The sequence below is a fragment of the Nothobranchius furzeri genome, chromosome 13 (assembly GCF_043380555.1).
Source record: "Nothobranchius furzeri strain GRZ-AD chromosome 13, NfurGRZ-RIMD1, whole genome shotgun sequence".
Lineage (NCBI taxonomy): Eukaryota > Metazoa > Chordata > Actinopteri > Cyprinodontiformes > Nothobranchiidae > Nothobranchius > Nothobranchius furzeri.
In genome coordinates this window covers 39569462-39585705 of record NC_091753.1, presented here as the reverse complement: position 1 = coordinate 39585705, position 16244 = coordinate 39569462, and the positions used below count along the sequence as shown (strand labels likewise).

The window sequence follows — 16244 nt, the reverse complement described above, 5'->3', positions numbered from 1 at the left end:
ATTGTGCAGTAAAAAGAGGCACACGTTGAGTTAATTCAAACTCCAGCAGCGGTCAAAGCTTCAAGAGTAAGTTTTATAGTAGCAAAGTGCAGCAACACTTGACCTACTGAATGTACTTTGACATCTGAGCTGAACACGGATTAAAGATTTATACAGAGGCAAGTCATAATCATAGCGGGATAGACGAGACCGAGGTTTCTATGCCCCAAGGTAAAACCCTCCAGATGAGATTAGATCAACAGAAAAAAAGCTGCGTTTGATGGAATGTAACTCCACGACAGTGAAATCACTGATGCATACAGAAGAGCAGAGGTTAATGCACATACATACATACAGTATTAAAGCTTTTCAGTCACTTAAAAAAAGACATTTAGTCAATTCAAATAAAACCGTGACCCCAAAACACACAAAAGTCTATAAAAATTATATAAATCTGTTGAATATAAGAGCTTTGATAACACGTGGGGAGATTGTCTCAATCAGTTTCCTGCTTATAAATTACTCAGATGCCCTACTAACTACTAGGAAATGGTTAATACATCAACAGCAGGTCAAAAGCTATGGCTGTTATTCACCAGATAAAAGTGCAGGACAACCAAGAGCTTTGGCTCTTTGAGCTGTTACATTAGGAAAAGCACTTGAGTTGAGTACAGAAGCTGGGTCTTTACAACACACCGTCGATACAAAGAGAAATTAGGTTGGCAAGATTTACACGATACTCTGGGACAAATGATTCCATCATGGTGGCGTAGTTGAGTGAAATGCCTAGTCCCCCATGTGGCATCGTAGTCTGTCAGTACCTAAAGGAAGCAGAGAAGATGGTCTTATTCATGATTGAAATGGGTAAAATCTCACACCATTACAAAAGTCTGCATCCTACACTACTTAACTTGGGAAATAAGAGCGCTACAACATTAAAGGGATATTCTGTGTGTTTGTGTAAAAGTTGCTAGGAATTCAAATCTCACTCATTGGTCCGAGTTGTACTTTTTGTTTGGAGAAACAGATTTAAATCCTACAGGACCTACGAGTTAACAGATGCATGTGATCAGCTGTGATGAAAATGACTCAAACATTGCCCAGGGACTGTCTCACCGATGCACCTTCATTCAGATGTTACAGATAGGCCGTATTCCAAGTAGAGTTTGACTTGAGCCAGTGACAGATGTCAGGTGTGAGTTCAGGCTAGTGAGATTGTTTTACCAGTAAATAACGGTTGTTAGGACATTTAAATACTATCTCTTGAATAAACCTTATCCCTAAAATTGCTGTATAAATATTAGCAGAGCTGACCATTTCTATTGTACCTGTACAATCTTTGACTTGCTCAGTTTTTAATTATGACCCCCTTGGAAATAAGGTTTGATACTTTTGCATTTCAGTTTTTTGCTAAAAAAAAATGTTGAAATTCCTGCAGGACTTGATCCATGGATGTACCAGAAGTCCTACATTTTGCTGCAGCTGATCATATTTACTCTTTCGTGTGTAAAACAGTCTTCTGTGTGAGTTTAGAAGGTTTTTACAAGAAAAACTTTTGGATTTCAGGGAGGGTCTAATTAGCTCATCAGTCCTGAAGAATGTGAACTCTGTTTCTCCAAATGGAGGCTGGAAGCTGTTCACAATGAGAAATATACTAAAAAGATATGACTTTAAAATCTAAACACAAAAGGACACGTCAGAATGTCTGGAATATCCCTTTAACATGCAGATATACACTATGCACCAAACAAGATGTTTCCTAAACAAATCCATGCCAAATGAATCTACAATGAAATGCAACATGGCTCTGAGAATGTTCATTTACCTTTCTTACATTTAAACATTAAAGAGACAACGTTTTCTAATGGAAAGAAGCTTTGAGAATAAATAAAGAGTGAGTACAAATGAAGGATTTGTGATTCATAAGAGAATGAAAGTGTTTGTAAAAGAGAAGAGCAAGACGAGACATGGTGGAAGCAACAGGACTCTGCTACGGACCTGCACAGCTACAAGTAATAAGGTTACAGATGATGGGTGGAATAAAAGGAATGGCATGATTCTACTGATCGGCGTCAGGCTGAGGGAATCACGAGTAAAATACCGTGTTTTATTCTGTAACAGGAGCAGCTGGATTGTCTTTCTGCTCAGAGGGAATGGCTAGGTAGTTTGTCCTGTAGGCAGATTGATAGAAAAACAAGAGGAGTGTCTAAAAACTGATGGTCCAAGCCTTCTTTCATGCAAGATGCACCACACCTTTTCTACAGCTTGGAAAACACATTATTTACCATTTTCCTCTAATACACACGTGTGCATCTCGTGTGGAGATAATTAATTAAAAAAGGGGAAACAATCAGCGAGTTGTGACGAAAGGTTGCACATCGGGAAGACTTGACAAGTTCATGCAATATTTAGCAGCAATCTTTCATCCACATCACCAAAAGTGCTTTAAGTTATATACATCCACACAGTAGAGCTGCAGGGGATAGAAGATGATATATTAATGAAACATGTTTTGGGATTTAGTCAGCAAATAAAAAATAAAAAAAAGTTTGACTCTTTGACCTTTTCTTGTTGTCGTAGCTCTTCTTCAGAAACAAGGCTAATGTGATCTGATGCACAAGTCAAGACACATTCATTAAGCTGGTCTGGCTCAGAAGCTTCAAAGTGTTTTAAAGTAGATGTTGTAAAGTTAAATAGTTTAACATCTCGTTTACTCAGAAAGGGCAGGAGAAGTTTACATTGACAGTGTTAGTCACATCAGGGATGCTGAGTTACTCAGAAGTTAACAATAATAATTATTATTACTATAATTGAATCATGTGTAGTTAATGAAAACGCCGATGGGAAAAATGATTTGTTAACATAGCTAAACTAGATAGGTGAATCAGAAAACAAACAAACTGAGCATTTCCTTGTTTATATTCTCTTTCACGGTCAGAATGCTCTCTCCACTCTCACAGCTCTTCAGCTCTGATAAGGGCTGGTGTCCTTGAGAAAGTGAGCTAATAGAAAACATTTTTTCATTTAACACCTTCCACAGAAAAAAATCTGAAGTGTTTTTCAATGCAATAACAAACTGTATGTGGTATGGAAGATTAAAAAGAAAGACAAAAAATCTAAGTCCATCTAAATAAAAACAATTTCAGCAGTTTGTTTCTTTTTAAAGACATATTATATATTAAAGACATATTATATATTAAAGACATACTATTGGTCTACCGATATTGTTGGCTGAAATTGGCATTAAAATGTTATTTTAGAAAATATCAGTATTGGTTTTTACTCCTTTAATGTCCCAACTTTGCATACTATGCACTATCTTCGGCTTCATCTCCTCTCTCTCAAAATGTCAAAATATAACAAATCTGTTTATTTTTTGGAGTTTTTTTAGTTTTATTTTGCACAACTTTTGAATAACTAGGAATGAGTCCAGTGTAGTGACGATCTGCTGTCCTTAGAGCATGTAGCTATGTGTAGCTTGCCAGCTAGCAAACCGCAAACACAATAATCTTCACCCAAGGCTTGCTCTTCTGAACTGAAGATCTTTATAAATGTTTCATCACGGTAAATAGAAAAAATATATTACTGACTAATACACACATCTCAGCATCACATTTAGCTATTTGCCTAGCAGAAAAACTATCCTCGCTTAGCAATTAGCCTAGTTTAGCTTGTATAGGGAGCCTAAGTCACGCCCATCTACTTCTGGACCATGGGTCTCTGGAAGAACAAGAAAATAAATGCAAGTCAATGAGGCTAAAAACGCTATTTTCTAATTCCGCTTCTTATGTGCCATGGATTTCACATATGATGTCCGTGAATTTTCAATACGCATTTTGATACCAAAAACGCAATTATTTTCAAATGGGGGAAACAATATTTTAGGTTTTGTGTGAAAATAAGTCCAGGAATGCAAATGTGCGTTACAGAAGTGACGTCATCAAACCAGACACGGTGAAAAACAGAGGGAAAATGGCTGTAAATTCAGCCAACTTAAAATCCTTCCTTCAGGAGGAAAAAATACACCTTAAATCTGGCCATTTGGTATGTGGCAGCTAAGCTAGGGGAAAGGAAATTCTGGGGTGACGTCACCTGTGCAACGTGCTAATGTGTTCATTTGGATCGAGTCATGCTAGTTACAAACTTTTACAAGCTGATAAATCTCAAAGTACATCACAGGTGTGGTCGAAACACCCATCATTAGTTTTTATTTAAATTGCCATACATCATATGTGAGATCCAGCATCTAAGACAAAGCGGATTAGAAAATTTCTCTTTTAGCCCCGTTGACTAACATTTATTTGTTCATTCTTCCGGGACCCATGAGCCGACCGGAAAGGGAGGCTTCCTAAATGCTGCTTACATTTTCTCAACTGTACAAATGTTCTCCAAGGCACAAACATATAAATCAAAATCAGCATTTTCATGATCCATTTAATCTCTCCTTGCTGCCTAATTGTGAACAACAGGAACAAAAGAAGCCGAAACCATAGAAATTCTGTTGTTTTTCACAGACAAGGTAACAAAGATTGTTTCTAACTTAGATGTCTCACATTGATCAGTTTTAACATTTTAAACTTTATAACATGAATTTACTTATACTATTTGTTAACTTTTCAATCAAACGTTTTCCCATCACAAACTTAATTTCCCATCACAAACTTAATAATTATCTTTGTCCTAAAGGCATGACAGAGCATTTTCAGGATTATCTCAGGGAAAATGTCATTCAGCCACTGATGGAGACAAATTAAAGGTGCATTATGTAGAAATCTAGTAAAAATGGCACCCTGTGGCAAAATGTAGTTACTACACCTACTTTAAACAACTCTGGAGCTTTTTGCCGGATGTTGTCAAATTACAAATGTCGGCGCTGCAGAATTAGCTCTCAGGAGACATGGCAACCCCCACACTCACTGATGATGAACAGTAGTTACGTACCTCCTTCCTTTGTTATAAAAGGAGAAAAACTGATGATCCCTGCTGCAGCTGGATATGAAATATGTTTCAGTATACTCTTCCTTCCAAAAGGACTGAAGCATTAGACTCTTTTGGGATTTTCTCACTGTAAAATTCTCACTATATTCTTACACACTGCACCTTTGAACATGACAATTTTTCCTATTACTAGCTTAAATTGAAGAAGTGGTCACAGATAATGTTTAAAGCTTAAGCATGCAAAATAGGAGATATGTAATGTTAGAAACCTGAATGATTTATATATTTAAAAAAATATTAGGGGAGACGTTGCATGTATCGGTATCTCTTTATATCAGTATCCTAAATTAAGAGTTAGACAATAGCAGATACTGAATATCAGTAAAACAGCCAATATCAAGTATCCCTAATAAAATCCTAAGAAAGGTCAAGCTGCATGTAAGGTTTTGCTAAGTAATGGGGCCCTTTCTTTCTAATTAGTGGACTCTTTCAAAATATACCACCTGACCATGTAGAAGTCTGAAAGTTATCTTCAAATATTCCAGACCTACACCTAAAATGAACAGAAAACCAGTAAAAACATGGTGCAACTGGAGCCATGTTTTTAATTATTTCTAGTTAAAACCGAGCAGCAGCATGTTGCTAGCCTGGCAAGCCAGACTAAATAAATGTATTATTTAGTCTGGCAACGCTCCATTGACGGCTCTCGGTTGTGGGGCGGGTTCTACCGTTGTCTTTCAAATTATCTCCGCATGCTACTGGACAATGAATGTGACATACTCTTGTTTCACTCTGTTGCATCATCCCACCCACCAGGCATATAGAGTGCCCTGATTGGCCCACAAAGCGGATAAAGCTCTGTGATTTGTTCACTAAGCAGATAGAGCACTATGATTGGCCCACCATTAGGGACCAATCACAGCTCTTTATGTGTTTGAAACCCCTCTAGAGAGTTGTGATTGGCTAGCCAGAGTCCTGGTAGGAGCTGCGGAGGTTCCAGTGGAGCGTGCCTAGACCAAACTTTGCAAAGCAAGAATTTGGTCTAATTCACTCAGCTAGCATGTTGCACACGATTTTTTTTAATCCAAGCATCACATTGCTACTTGACTGTGTTATCTGACGACATTTTCCACTGCTGGAAACTGAAAAAATATTCTCAGCATTATCTGTATCATGATTTTTATACTGTAAATGTCAGCATGGTATTTAATTATTGTTTATTACTTCTGTTGTGATGAAAACTCATTTCAATGGATAAACTTTTTGAGTCCAAACAACTACAAATCTTGACAAGACTAACATTGCATTTCCAGGGTCGTGAAAGATTTATGCATCCCTTGTATTCAATAAGCTGAGTATTATCCATCACCCTTCTGTCATGGTCTGCGTCTTCCTTCACGTGTCTCCCGATGTTTCTTCATCCCTCTCTAGATTCCCTTTTGTGTCTCATAGCGCCCTCACGTGTCCATTGTCTGGGTCTCATTTATGTGTCTTCTGTTTGTAGCCTTTCAGGTCATCCCCAGCCCCTCCAGTTGTAGTTCCAGGCTCTTTGTCCCCAGCTCGGTGTGTGTGTGTCATTCCCCAGCTTAGTGTGTGTGTGTGTGTGTGTGTGTGTGTGTGTGTGTGTGTGTGTGTGTGTGTGTGTGTGTGTGTGTGTGTGTGTTCTTCTCCAGTCAGGTCCGGTGTCCTCCCCTGCTCCTTCCTGCTCCTCCTTCCTGATTAGTTATTGCCTTCACCTGGTTCTCTCCCCACACCCCTGCAGCTCATCTGCCTCCCATTATGCCCCAGTCTATAAAGCCCTGTCTGTTTCTCATTGTCTTGTCGGTTCATTGTTGTTTGTCAGCGTGATTTATTCTGTCAGTCTGCCCATTCCTCTGGTGTTTTTGGATCTCCTGATCATTTCCTGATTTTTGGATTTTGGCTCCCTGCCTGTTGGATTTATTTTTATTTTTGGACTCATCCTACAATAAAAGGATTTTCTTTATATCAACTCCTGCCTCGTGTCATCCTAGGTATCTGCATTTTGGGTCCAAACAGTTCTCTTAACGTGACACCTTCTCTTCAGGATTAGCTATCCTTGCATAAAAGCCGTCAGCAACATCCGCCGGCTAAGTTAGCACTGTGAAAATCTTATGGGAGCTGACTGTACAGGTGAGTTTGGGCCTTTTCATGAAACAGACAAGGTGACACAAAAAGTCTGTTCTTGACAGAGCTGAAAATCCGGCTCAGTTAGGGCTGGTTTAAAAAAAACATCAGTCAGCAGAGCTTCGAATTATTCAGGTCTGTCTGGCTCCTTGAAAAGACAGCTTAAAGCTGCAGGAGGGTTAAAAACTAATGCCGTGCAGACCCAATTACTCCCATGTCTGTCCGTTCATCTGCCCTGGCTGCCTGTTCTTATGGCTAATGCGGTTGACATTTTAAATAGGAATTATAAAATAGTAAGAAATGTAAGCAGCTAGAGGTCAAACTTTCTCTGTCATTGTTTGCTGGTTTAAAGATAGAAGAAATTTTACGAAATATCTGAATAAATCCCAACAGCACATACAGTCTGTGGTCTGGCCACATGGATTCGAGCGAGACTTACGCCGTGTCCTGCGCCTGCTCATCGGATTTGGAGATCTTTCTGTAGCAGTAGACCATTTCCACCAACAGCCAGAAGGTCAAGAACACCAGCAGCACATACATCATGATCTGTGAGTAGATTGCTGCGGCGTCAGTTGAGGCTGTGAAGCACACATAGCAGATAGGGGACATGTTTTATTCAACATGTATTTATTAACTGAATTGTTTTGCGGAGGAATAAAAAAGGGGAGAGACTTTATCACATGTTCAAGGAAGTATGTTGAGCATGTTCAACACCGCAGACCCACAGTCTGCTGTCATTTATTATAGAAAGGGCGATAAAGTCTAGTTCAGCATTTTACCTTCATTTGACTAAATAGGTCTAATTTGTCACTGGTGATAATTTTGTGATAAAATCATGTATCAGCATTTTATGTATGTCTATGTTTTCATTCTCTGAACTGAATCCTCATTGTGTATTTCAATTGCTAAGCTTAGTTTCCAGATTTGTGAAATTAAAGCTGAGTTTCTGGGGAAAAGCTGGAAGCATTTGGGAGATAACTACAGGAAATGTGTTTGTTTGTTTGTTTTTGTTTATTATAATGGTTTCATCTGAAAATGGTAAATGTACTGGACATGTGGTTTTCTGCCCGGCTGTCTGGCTGCTTCTCAGTTTGATGAAATTACATAAATATAATTATGGCTTTTAACAAGGTGATTTAATACCAGTCTTCAACCCACTCACAGCAAAACACGAACACTGGAAGGAAACCTGAATCTACTGATTGTGTCTGCTGAAGGAGTTTCTGCTATTTTTGTCAGGCTAATTGATACAGAAATAAATCCTTGGAGGAGCACTCCTTAATCCGGTCACCACGTCCTCCACTGAGGAGGCAGAGTCGGAGGAGTTGAGACTATTACACTGGCAGAGGTCTCTGGGGTAGTTAAAAAGGAGGCCTGGGGTGGGTGAAAATCCCCCTTATTTGTTGAAGGATTGGTATGTTGTGGAGCCGTTATGGCTGGCACAACTCTTCAAAGTTACATGGAGATCTAGGACAGCAGTAGAGGACCTAGTTGGTGGTACCATTGTTTTAAACATTCCAACTATCAGGGATTATATTCCCCTACCTCCTCAGACACATTTATACTCACTAATTGTTTCAAATTCAGAAGGAGCAGTGTGGCGTTCATCTGAGTCATGGATCAGAAGTCTAGATTGTCAGCCTGGCAGAGTGACTGAAGGGGTCAAGGGAAGTTTAGTAATGCATGGAGAAGGCTTACAACCATGTCCCCTTAGAAATTATGTATTTTAAAGGACCATCTGGTCTCTTTATAAAAGAAACAAGAGCTGTGTCCATAGTCTCTGAACTATGTTGAGCTTGTTCCTCCACTAGGACTGACCATCATCCATGATCCTGTTTATTGTCTTCATGGGCATGATCTCAAGGTGTTGCAATGGGGAGGAGGATGTCTAAATCGAGAAGCCAAAACTCTTGTCTCTTTTGCAGATGATGTATCTCTGTTATTGTTTTTAAGCTATCACCTCCGATGTGGGCAGCAGTAGCTCAACAGGTTGAGCGGGTTGTCCAGTAATCGGAAGGTTGCAGGTTCGATCCCGACTCCAGACAGTGAATTCTGCTGTTGTGTCCTTGGGCAAGACATTTAGCCCACTTTGCCTGCTGGTGGTGGTCAGAGGGACTGGTGGCGCCTGTGCTCGGCAGCCTCACCTCTGTCAGTGCGCCCCAGGGCAGCTGTCGCTACATCGTAGCTCATCACCATCAGTGTGTGAATGTGTGTGTGAATAGATGAATGATACACTGTAGTGTGAAGTGCTTTGGTGTCCTTACTCTGAGAGCTGCTATACAAGTGTGGGTCAGTTATCATTCAGTTAAAAAGGATGGCCCAAGAGTCAGCTCCTTCAAATTTTAGACAATAGACATTGCCAAGTAAAGGGTAGAATGCTCATTTTGGGTTAGGAATGAGTGTTTGCCTAAAGTGAAGAGTTTAAGTTAGTTGGTGTTATGTTCACAAGTGACTGTATGATGGAACAAGAGAACTGTCAGTGTGGGTCTTTGTCTCCATTAGGGCATCCATCCTTAATAATGATGTTCTTCTGGAATGTTGCAATAAAGAAAGAGATGAGCTAAAAGGCAAACTTCACAATTTACGGGTTTGACTGAGATCCAAAATTCAAATATTAAAACTGGATGTGTTAGCCAAAGAATATGACGTCAGACACAAATGAATAAAGTGAGCTTCCATAAGGTAGATCATAAAGAGATTTATCATCCATGAAAGAGTTTAGTGAACTGCTGTTTCTCTTCACTAAAAGGAGATATTGAAGGTGGTTCAGGTACCTAATATGAGGAGTTTCTGGTCATGTCTCCCTAGAGGGTTTTTAGACACATTCTAATGGGAGAGAACAATATGGGAAATCCTGAAATCACTAAAGTTAAAGTCCTATTAGTGGTCACACACTGGTGAACATTTTTCTCGGCATTTGACCCATATCCTGGGGGAGCAGTGAGCTGTAGACACGGCCCCCCAGTCCCTTTAATTCTGAGTGTCAAGCTGGGAGACATTGGGTCCCATTCATTTAAAAGCTTTTTGTATGACCCCGATTTGAACCCACGATTCCCCAGTCTCAAGCTAGACAATCATACTGTACCACTGGGCCACTGAGCTGGTAAGGAGATAGTCTAACCTTCCTCGTCTGGGAAGACATTAAGATCCCCCAGGACGATGAGAGTCTCTCTGAAGATTAGGATGTCTGGATATTCCTCCTAGATCTGCTACTTTTTGACCCGACCTTAGATAAGTGGTAAAAAATTAATGTATGGCTGGAAACCTGTTTCTTAAAACACTTACAAGAGAAACATTATATCACATTTATCCTACAACAAAACCTGGATCAGAGAGCAGCTGGATGGATGAGCTATACACAACTTCAAGTCCCATCTCAGTCAGTCATGTTTTAACATTATTAGAAATACCACTTTCGGGATGCTATTTGCACACGTTGTTTTTTCAAAACCTGAAATTGGACTGAAAATTAGATGATTTGGTTAATGTTTTGGGCTACGTTTAACTAATGAGTTAAGTTCAGGACCAGCTCATGCTCTCCTCTTAACACATAACCTCTTTCCTCTGATTTTACTTAAAACATTGCACACATTAACTATTTTCTCCCAAGACATCAGGCTGAAGAGCTTTACTAAGAAACATGTGGAGGTTTTATGCTCTTGCTCTTAATTTCTGAGTTAGTTTTGCTGTGAGAAGGTAAAGAAGGCAACATCTGTTTATTAACTCCATTATGCTCCATTAAACGACCCTTTGCAGTTGAACTCATGTTTCCTAATGACAATTAGCCTCTTACAGTCCCCTAATTACTAAGTACTCACATGGTAATTACATAGTAAGTTGAAGTGTATTATTGTTTCTGAGTTCTTAAACAGTTATTACCATGTAGTTTATTTTTATTAATCATTCCTAGTAAATACTGCTTTACACAATAATTACACTTTATTACAATTATACACTTTAATTACGCAATAATACACGTTAACTTACTATGTAATTACTATGTAAGTACTGAGTAATTAGGGGACTGTAAAATGAAGCGTTACCAAAATTTAAGTTAATCTTATACAGACTATTTTCTTGATATAAATTATAATAATAACATATGCTGTAATGAGAATTAGAGCCTAAAGAGGTCAAAGATGCCATGTAGAAATTTTTTGGTTTCTTTATTAACCTGCTCATAGAAACATCAAAAGTACTACAGGGTACCTTTAAGAATGAGTAAAATGGATGTACAAGTCACAGTGGTCCTTAAATCCTGCTGCAGACCTGGGATGCTTTGTTCATGGGATTATTTTCACTTCACATCTGCCAAGAAGTGGGTTTTCAGCCATGCTCACATTATAAATAAACAAAAACAAAACCTCCAGTCCTTGTCTTGTGCAACATGGGTTAGAATTGCATGTTTGTGGTTGGATGGTTGGCATTTCTTTATGTAGCTGTGGTGGAAGATCAGTGGCACACAGGACTGCAGACTTTGTCATTCATCATTTACAATGGAAACCTATAAAGGAGGAATTTCCTATTGGCCAGTGTGAATTATTTTAAAAAAGTACAATGAATCTAGTTTTTGAGCCACTGTGAAACAGTTTGTCAGTTAGTGTGTACCAAATCCCAGAAAACCTGCTGATCAGAAAGCTGAAAGCTTTTTCATATTTGCTTCTGCCGTTCCTGCAAATAGAGGCAGTTAATGTAACACAATCCCTTAGAGAGGGAAGCAAACATGCATTTGCAAAGTGCTATGCCATTCTAGCACTATCAACATCATCACTACAACATGATAGCAATGTGTATGACCACTATGCTGAAGGTTTTCTGAAATTGGATACCACCGTTGGATGGGCTATGAAGGAGGTTTTTAATATCTGTGCATTGCAAAGGAAATATCAAAATATAGCATACTTTATGAAAAGTGCACTTAGGAGGAGATGTGCGTCCAATTTGCATGAAAAAGCAAAATCCATTTAATGCTAGTGTATTTTAATGCCTCTGATCACTAACTTTACCATGAGCAAGCAGAGAGAGTGTTAAAGAAATGGAATAGATCGGCTAATCCCAAATATACATTTGTATATTCGATCGAGGTGGAAAGGAATGACACACTCAGCAGGCCAAGCAAAGTGAAAGCAAAATACATTACCGATTTTAACAGATAGCAAAGAGGCTGGTTTGAATTAACCCCTTCACTGACAACAGATGAAAGCTTTTGTGGAAAATAAAGGCAGACACAAACAAGACACTATTATTTTCACGTTGGCACAAAGAGGAGTGAGGAAAGAGGTGTTAGTGGCAGACTGCTTTCACACTAATGCATCACTTAGCACATAACAGCAAGTTGGAATAATAGGAAAGCAACTTGTTAGGGTCTAAAAACACACTGTGATATCTGCTGAAGGAAGATGCAGAGCACAAGGAAATCAGTTTAACTCAATGTGTTTCTCTTGGTGTTAAAGTCTACATCTGAACATTAAGTTCAGCTCATCATAAACTACAAAGAACATAAGGAGAAGCAGGGACTGTGTGGAAAAATGTGATTTTACACATAATTTACAGAATGGAGTATTTTTTTTAACCTAAGAACAAAATACAGTAAAAAACGGTTTTAATTAAGTTACAAACCTTTCTTTTTCACATCCAGAGTAAAGTTCTTTTCGGTTGAAAACGTAGGAGTGAAGAAGCCAAACTCAAACGTCCTGTGTATAAGGCACTGATAAAAGCCTCTGTCAGAATCAGTGACATTTTGAATACGAATGGATACATCTTGCATGTCATGGCTCCCATTCCAAACCAGACGGTTGCTGAAGTGTTCATCAACAACTGATGGCTTTTCATTCTCAAAACGGAAAATCTGGGGAAACAGAAATGCACACAAATGATAGAATTTACAGCATAAAGATTTAAGAGTCGTTGTAGCGCAGAACATTGACGCAGCAACATACATGTAACTTGTCGTTGGTGCTGTTGTTTTCTGATTTGGGGGTGAAGTACCAGTCCACGCTTGTTTTTGCTTTGACTTCCTCCCTCGGCATGCAGGAGATGCATGTCAGCCTCATGAAGTCCCCCAGAACTGCTTCTGTGTCTGATGGGACTTCCACGCATACTGGCTTGCTCAGGTGGACTGAAGGAGCATAAGAGCAGATTAAGTTTTGTTGCATTACATTTAAACTTAATATTTGCCTTATGTTTTGTGACCATTTTATCACAGGCTTGAACATTTACTGAGCAAATGAAAGAGAGGGATTTAAACTAGGGATGCACCAATATGAAAATGTGGGCCCAATATCGATATCCAAAATTAATATCTCAGTTATACCTGATAATAAATATTTACCAATATTTAATTAATATAAGTAGGAATGTAAGAAAATATCAATAGTGTGATATTTTGTGTAACAATACTCAATCGGCATTTCAAAGCACTGCATAATTTTTTTTTTATTCAGAACTTACATTGAAACCTTTAATATATTACTTTTGTGTGGTGCAAATCAAATCCTGACTGCTAGGTGGCAGCAGTTTTTATCACCTTCATTCTGACCAAGCAACAAAATCATGCGATAACACTGGGGAGCTTAAGTCTCCTCCCTTTCCGGTCAGCTCATGGGTTCCCAGAAGAATGACAAAACGAATGCAAGTCAATGGGGCTAAACTAGTTATTTTCTCATTTGCTTCACCTTATGCCCTGGATCGTACATATGTTGTACGCGTTCTTTGCATCAAAAATGCATATTTAAAATTCATGGACAACATATGTGAAATCCATGGTACATAACAAATGGAGTTAGAAAATGGTGATCTTAGCCCCAATGGCTTACGTTCATTTCTTTTTTTATTCTTCCGGGGTCTGAAAGCAGATGGGTGTGTGTCCATGTGTGTCAAGAGGGAGCCTAAGTCAAATACTATTAGCCTAAGTTAAATATTATTCTTATATCTGGGCAAGAATCAGGCAATATAGAATAGACCTTATCGATCCCACATGAATTTCACCACTGTGGGATCAAAAAAGTATATTATATATATATATATTATATTGCCAGATTCTTACCAATAAGCACCCCAATTATACGAATATTTAAATATGATGTATTATCACATATTTACACCACACACATTTACGCTTCTGAGATGATTACCATCAGTGTCACATGACCAAACAATTACACATCACCCCCTCCCTTTCTGAAACGGATACAAAAATGGCTACTAGATGGGAAACAAATGCTTGTTTAAATCGGCTCAGTTTTACTATCAGACTGATACCAGTATGTAAAGAAAATTACCAAAATTGGTTCATACTGATGCCGATATCTCGTGCGTCCCTAATTTAGACCATAACTGGTAAAAAATACAATATGAATGAGAATCCAGCTAAATATTGGACACAATACTACAATCAGTCACCTTTTAAATAGAGTAACAAATAACAGATTTCCATTATGAGCCATCCAACACAACCTTTAAATACTGGAAAAAAAAATGCATCATGAACTCTGATGTTGCATTCAATTTAATTCAGACCCAGACCTTTTTCTCAGTTTGAGTGAGTTCAGACCTAAGTCATAATTCTTTATGAAAACTCGGGATCAAGAAGAAGATAATGTACAAAAAGGACCTTTACCAGTTAAATTGTGTTGATCGTAGGAGGAATACATCAGAAGATAGGGTGTTGAAACTAATGCATCGTCAAAGTAGGGATTAGATTATCAGGATAGTAATTCCTCTGAATCAAACAGAAGATGTGAATTGGAATTGAAATAAGAAGAATGCGATCATGAGGGCAAATACATATCTAGATATTTTTTGCAGATGTGTGACAGTAGTATTGTGGCCTATAGTGCTGTTATATAACCAAAGCCGTCCCTGGGCAGACAGTGACAGCATTGATTTTATCCAGTACTATTTTTTTCCTTTCGTTGTTTGTACACGTGGGAGAGGAGAGGAGAAATGGGGTGATGAAGGAGGGAGCCACAGAGGATGGAGAAAGCTAAAAATAACCAGTTTCATCATGTTTATATGAAACTTGGAAGTTGGTCCAGAATGAAGTTTTAAGTTCAGAAACCATAACAATCATTACTTTTATTAACTAAAAGATCATACTTACACAGGAAGAAAAGCACCAAGGTTTGCAGATGAGCTCTGTACAGAGTTAGCATATTAAGCTCTTTTAGGAGCTGCTACGATCTCTTGAAGTTTTCTTGAGTTGACTTCAGGACTACGGACAGCACCTCTCCGGCGCACGAGCGCGTACGTAGACTTCCCCCAAAACGAAACGAGCTAAAAGACGCGACCTGGAGCCACAAAAGCGCTCAACGCAGTCATTGGAATGTGGTTACAGTTTGTACAAGTCCATCTGTGAATTTAAATCTTCTAATTAGCATCAATATAGAGAAAGAAAACACTTCACTTCTCTTACAGGTGCAGGGATAAACAAGTCCCCGGTGCGCGGCAGCTTAGACGAGTGATGCAACAGTTTCCTCGCCCACAAGTCCTGGCTGTCACTCAGTCTGGATCCATCCCGAAACGCAATAAAATGTTTGAGTGAAGAGAAGAAACAAAAAAGCAGCAGGAGGAACCTGTAGATTCTCAAAAAAGCCGATTTACTCACTTACTGTTTCCAGATTTAGAGTCCAGGCACAATCACCCGAGCGCTTCTCCTCATCACCCCTCAAAAATACCCACTACTCGTTTGTTTTGTGTCGCTTTCCTCCATTAGGATGACTGATGACATTTTCCAGACACAGCTTTCGCTCTTTTGTTTTTCACCAGTCAGCGCTGGCAAGAGGAGAGGCTGTGATACGCATGCGCGAGTCAATCCCTCCCACAACACATTGTGCATGACCGTGTTAATGCAATTTGAATCCGACCTGAGTTCCTCACAGTCACTGCTTTTTGTTCTGAATTTGCTTTTCATTTGACTACAGGAGCTAAACAAGCAGCTCTTTGCAGAGTCAAAAACCTCGTGCAAATCACGTTTAATAGAACAATGTGCTTATGAAGAATGAGAGGAAGCATCTTTGTCTGGTGTTACATAATCCTGTTTAACAGCTGCTGGCAGAAATCCTTCTCGTGACATTTTTTATACCAAGTCTTACTTTTTTCTTTCAAATTCCCAAGCTCCACAGGTGGAGAGAAGGTCAAACATCATTCATTGAATCATGCATTTGACGTTTTGCTTGCAGAAA

General features: G+C 38.9%; 2 protein-coding genes across 8 annotated transcripts in view; both read right to left on the bottom strand.

Annotated features, from left to right (window-relative positions):
- Positions 1 to 351: 351 nt before the first annotated feature.
- On the bottom strand, positions 352 to 15823 carry scn3b (sodium channel, voltage-gated, type III, beta). Of its 7 annotated transcripts, XM_070543202.1 has the most exons (9): positions 15668 to 15823; positions 15476 to 15566; positions 15164 to 15350; positions 13002 to 13180; positions 12821 to 12910; positions 12682 to 12709; positions 7502 to 7640; positions 2081 to 2150; positions 579 to 800 (listed from the first exon to the last, which is right to left on the bottom strand). In XM_070543202.1, the coding sequence occupies exons 3-8, from the start codon at positions 15213 to 15215 to the stop codon at positions 2087 to 2089; spliced, it is 552 nt and encodes a 183-aa protein (XP_070399303.1). In that variant the 5' UTR covers positions 15216 to 15350; positions 15476 to 15566; positions 15668 to 15823; the 3' UTR covers positions 579 to 800; positions 2081 to 2086. The 7 variants fall into 7 exon arrangements, with proteins under 7 accessions (XP_054598663.1, XP_015807021.1, XP_015807023.1 ...); XM_054742688.2 differs by having other exon boundaries at positions 352 to 800; positions 12682 to 12910; positions 15467 to 15566; XM_015951535.3 differs by having other exon boundaries at positions 352 to 800; positions 12682 to 12910.
- Positions 15237 to 16244, bottom strand: part of LOC107380621 (uncharacterized) — a 36365-nt gene continuing 35357 nt past the window's right edge. The window contains exons 45-46 of the mRNA XM_070543244.1: positions 15476 to 15635; positions 15237 to 15350 (exon numbers count right to left, since the gene is read on the bottom strand). Coding sequence (XP_070399345.1) covers positions 15237 to 15350; positions 15476 to 15635 — 274 coding nt within the window. The remainder of the gene's footprint in view (positions 15351 to 15475; positions 15636 to 16244) is intronic.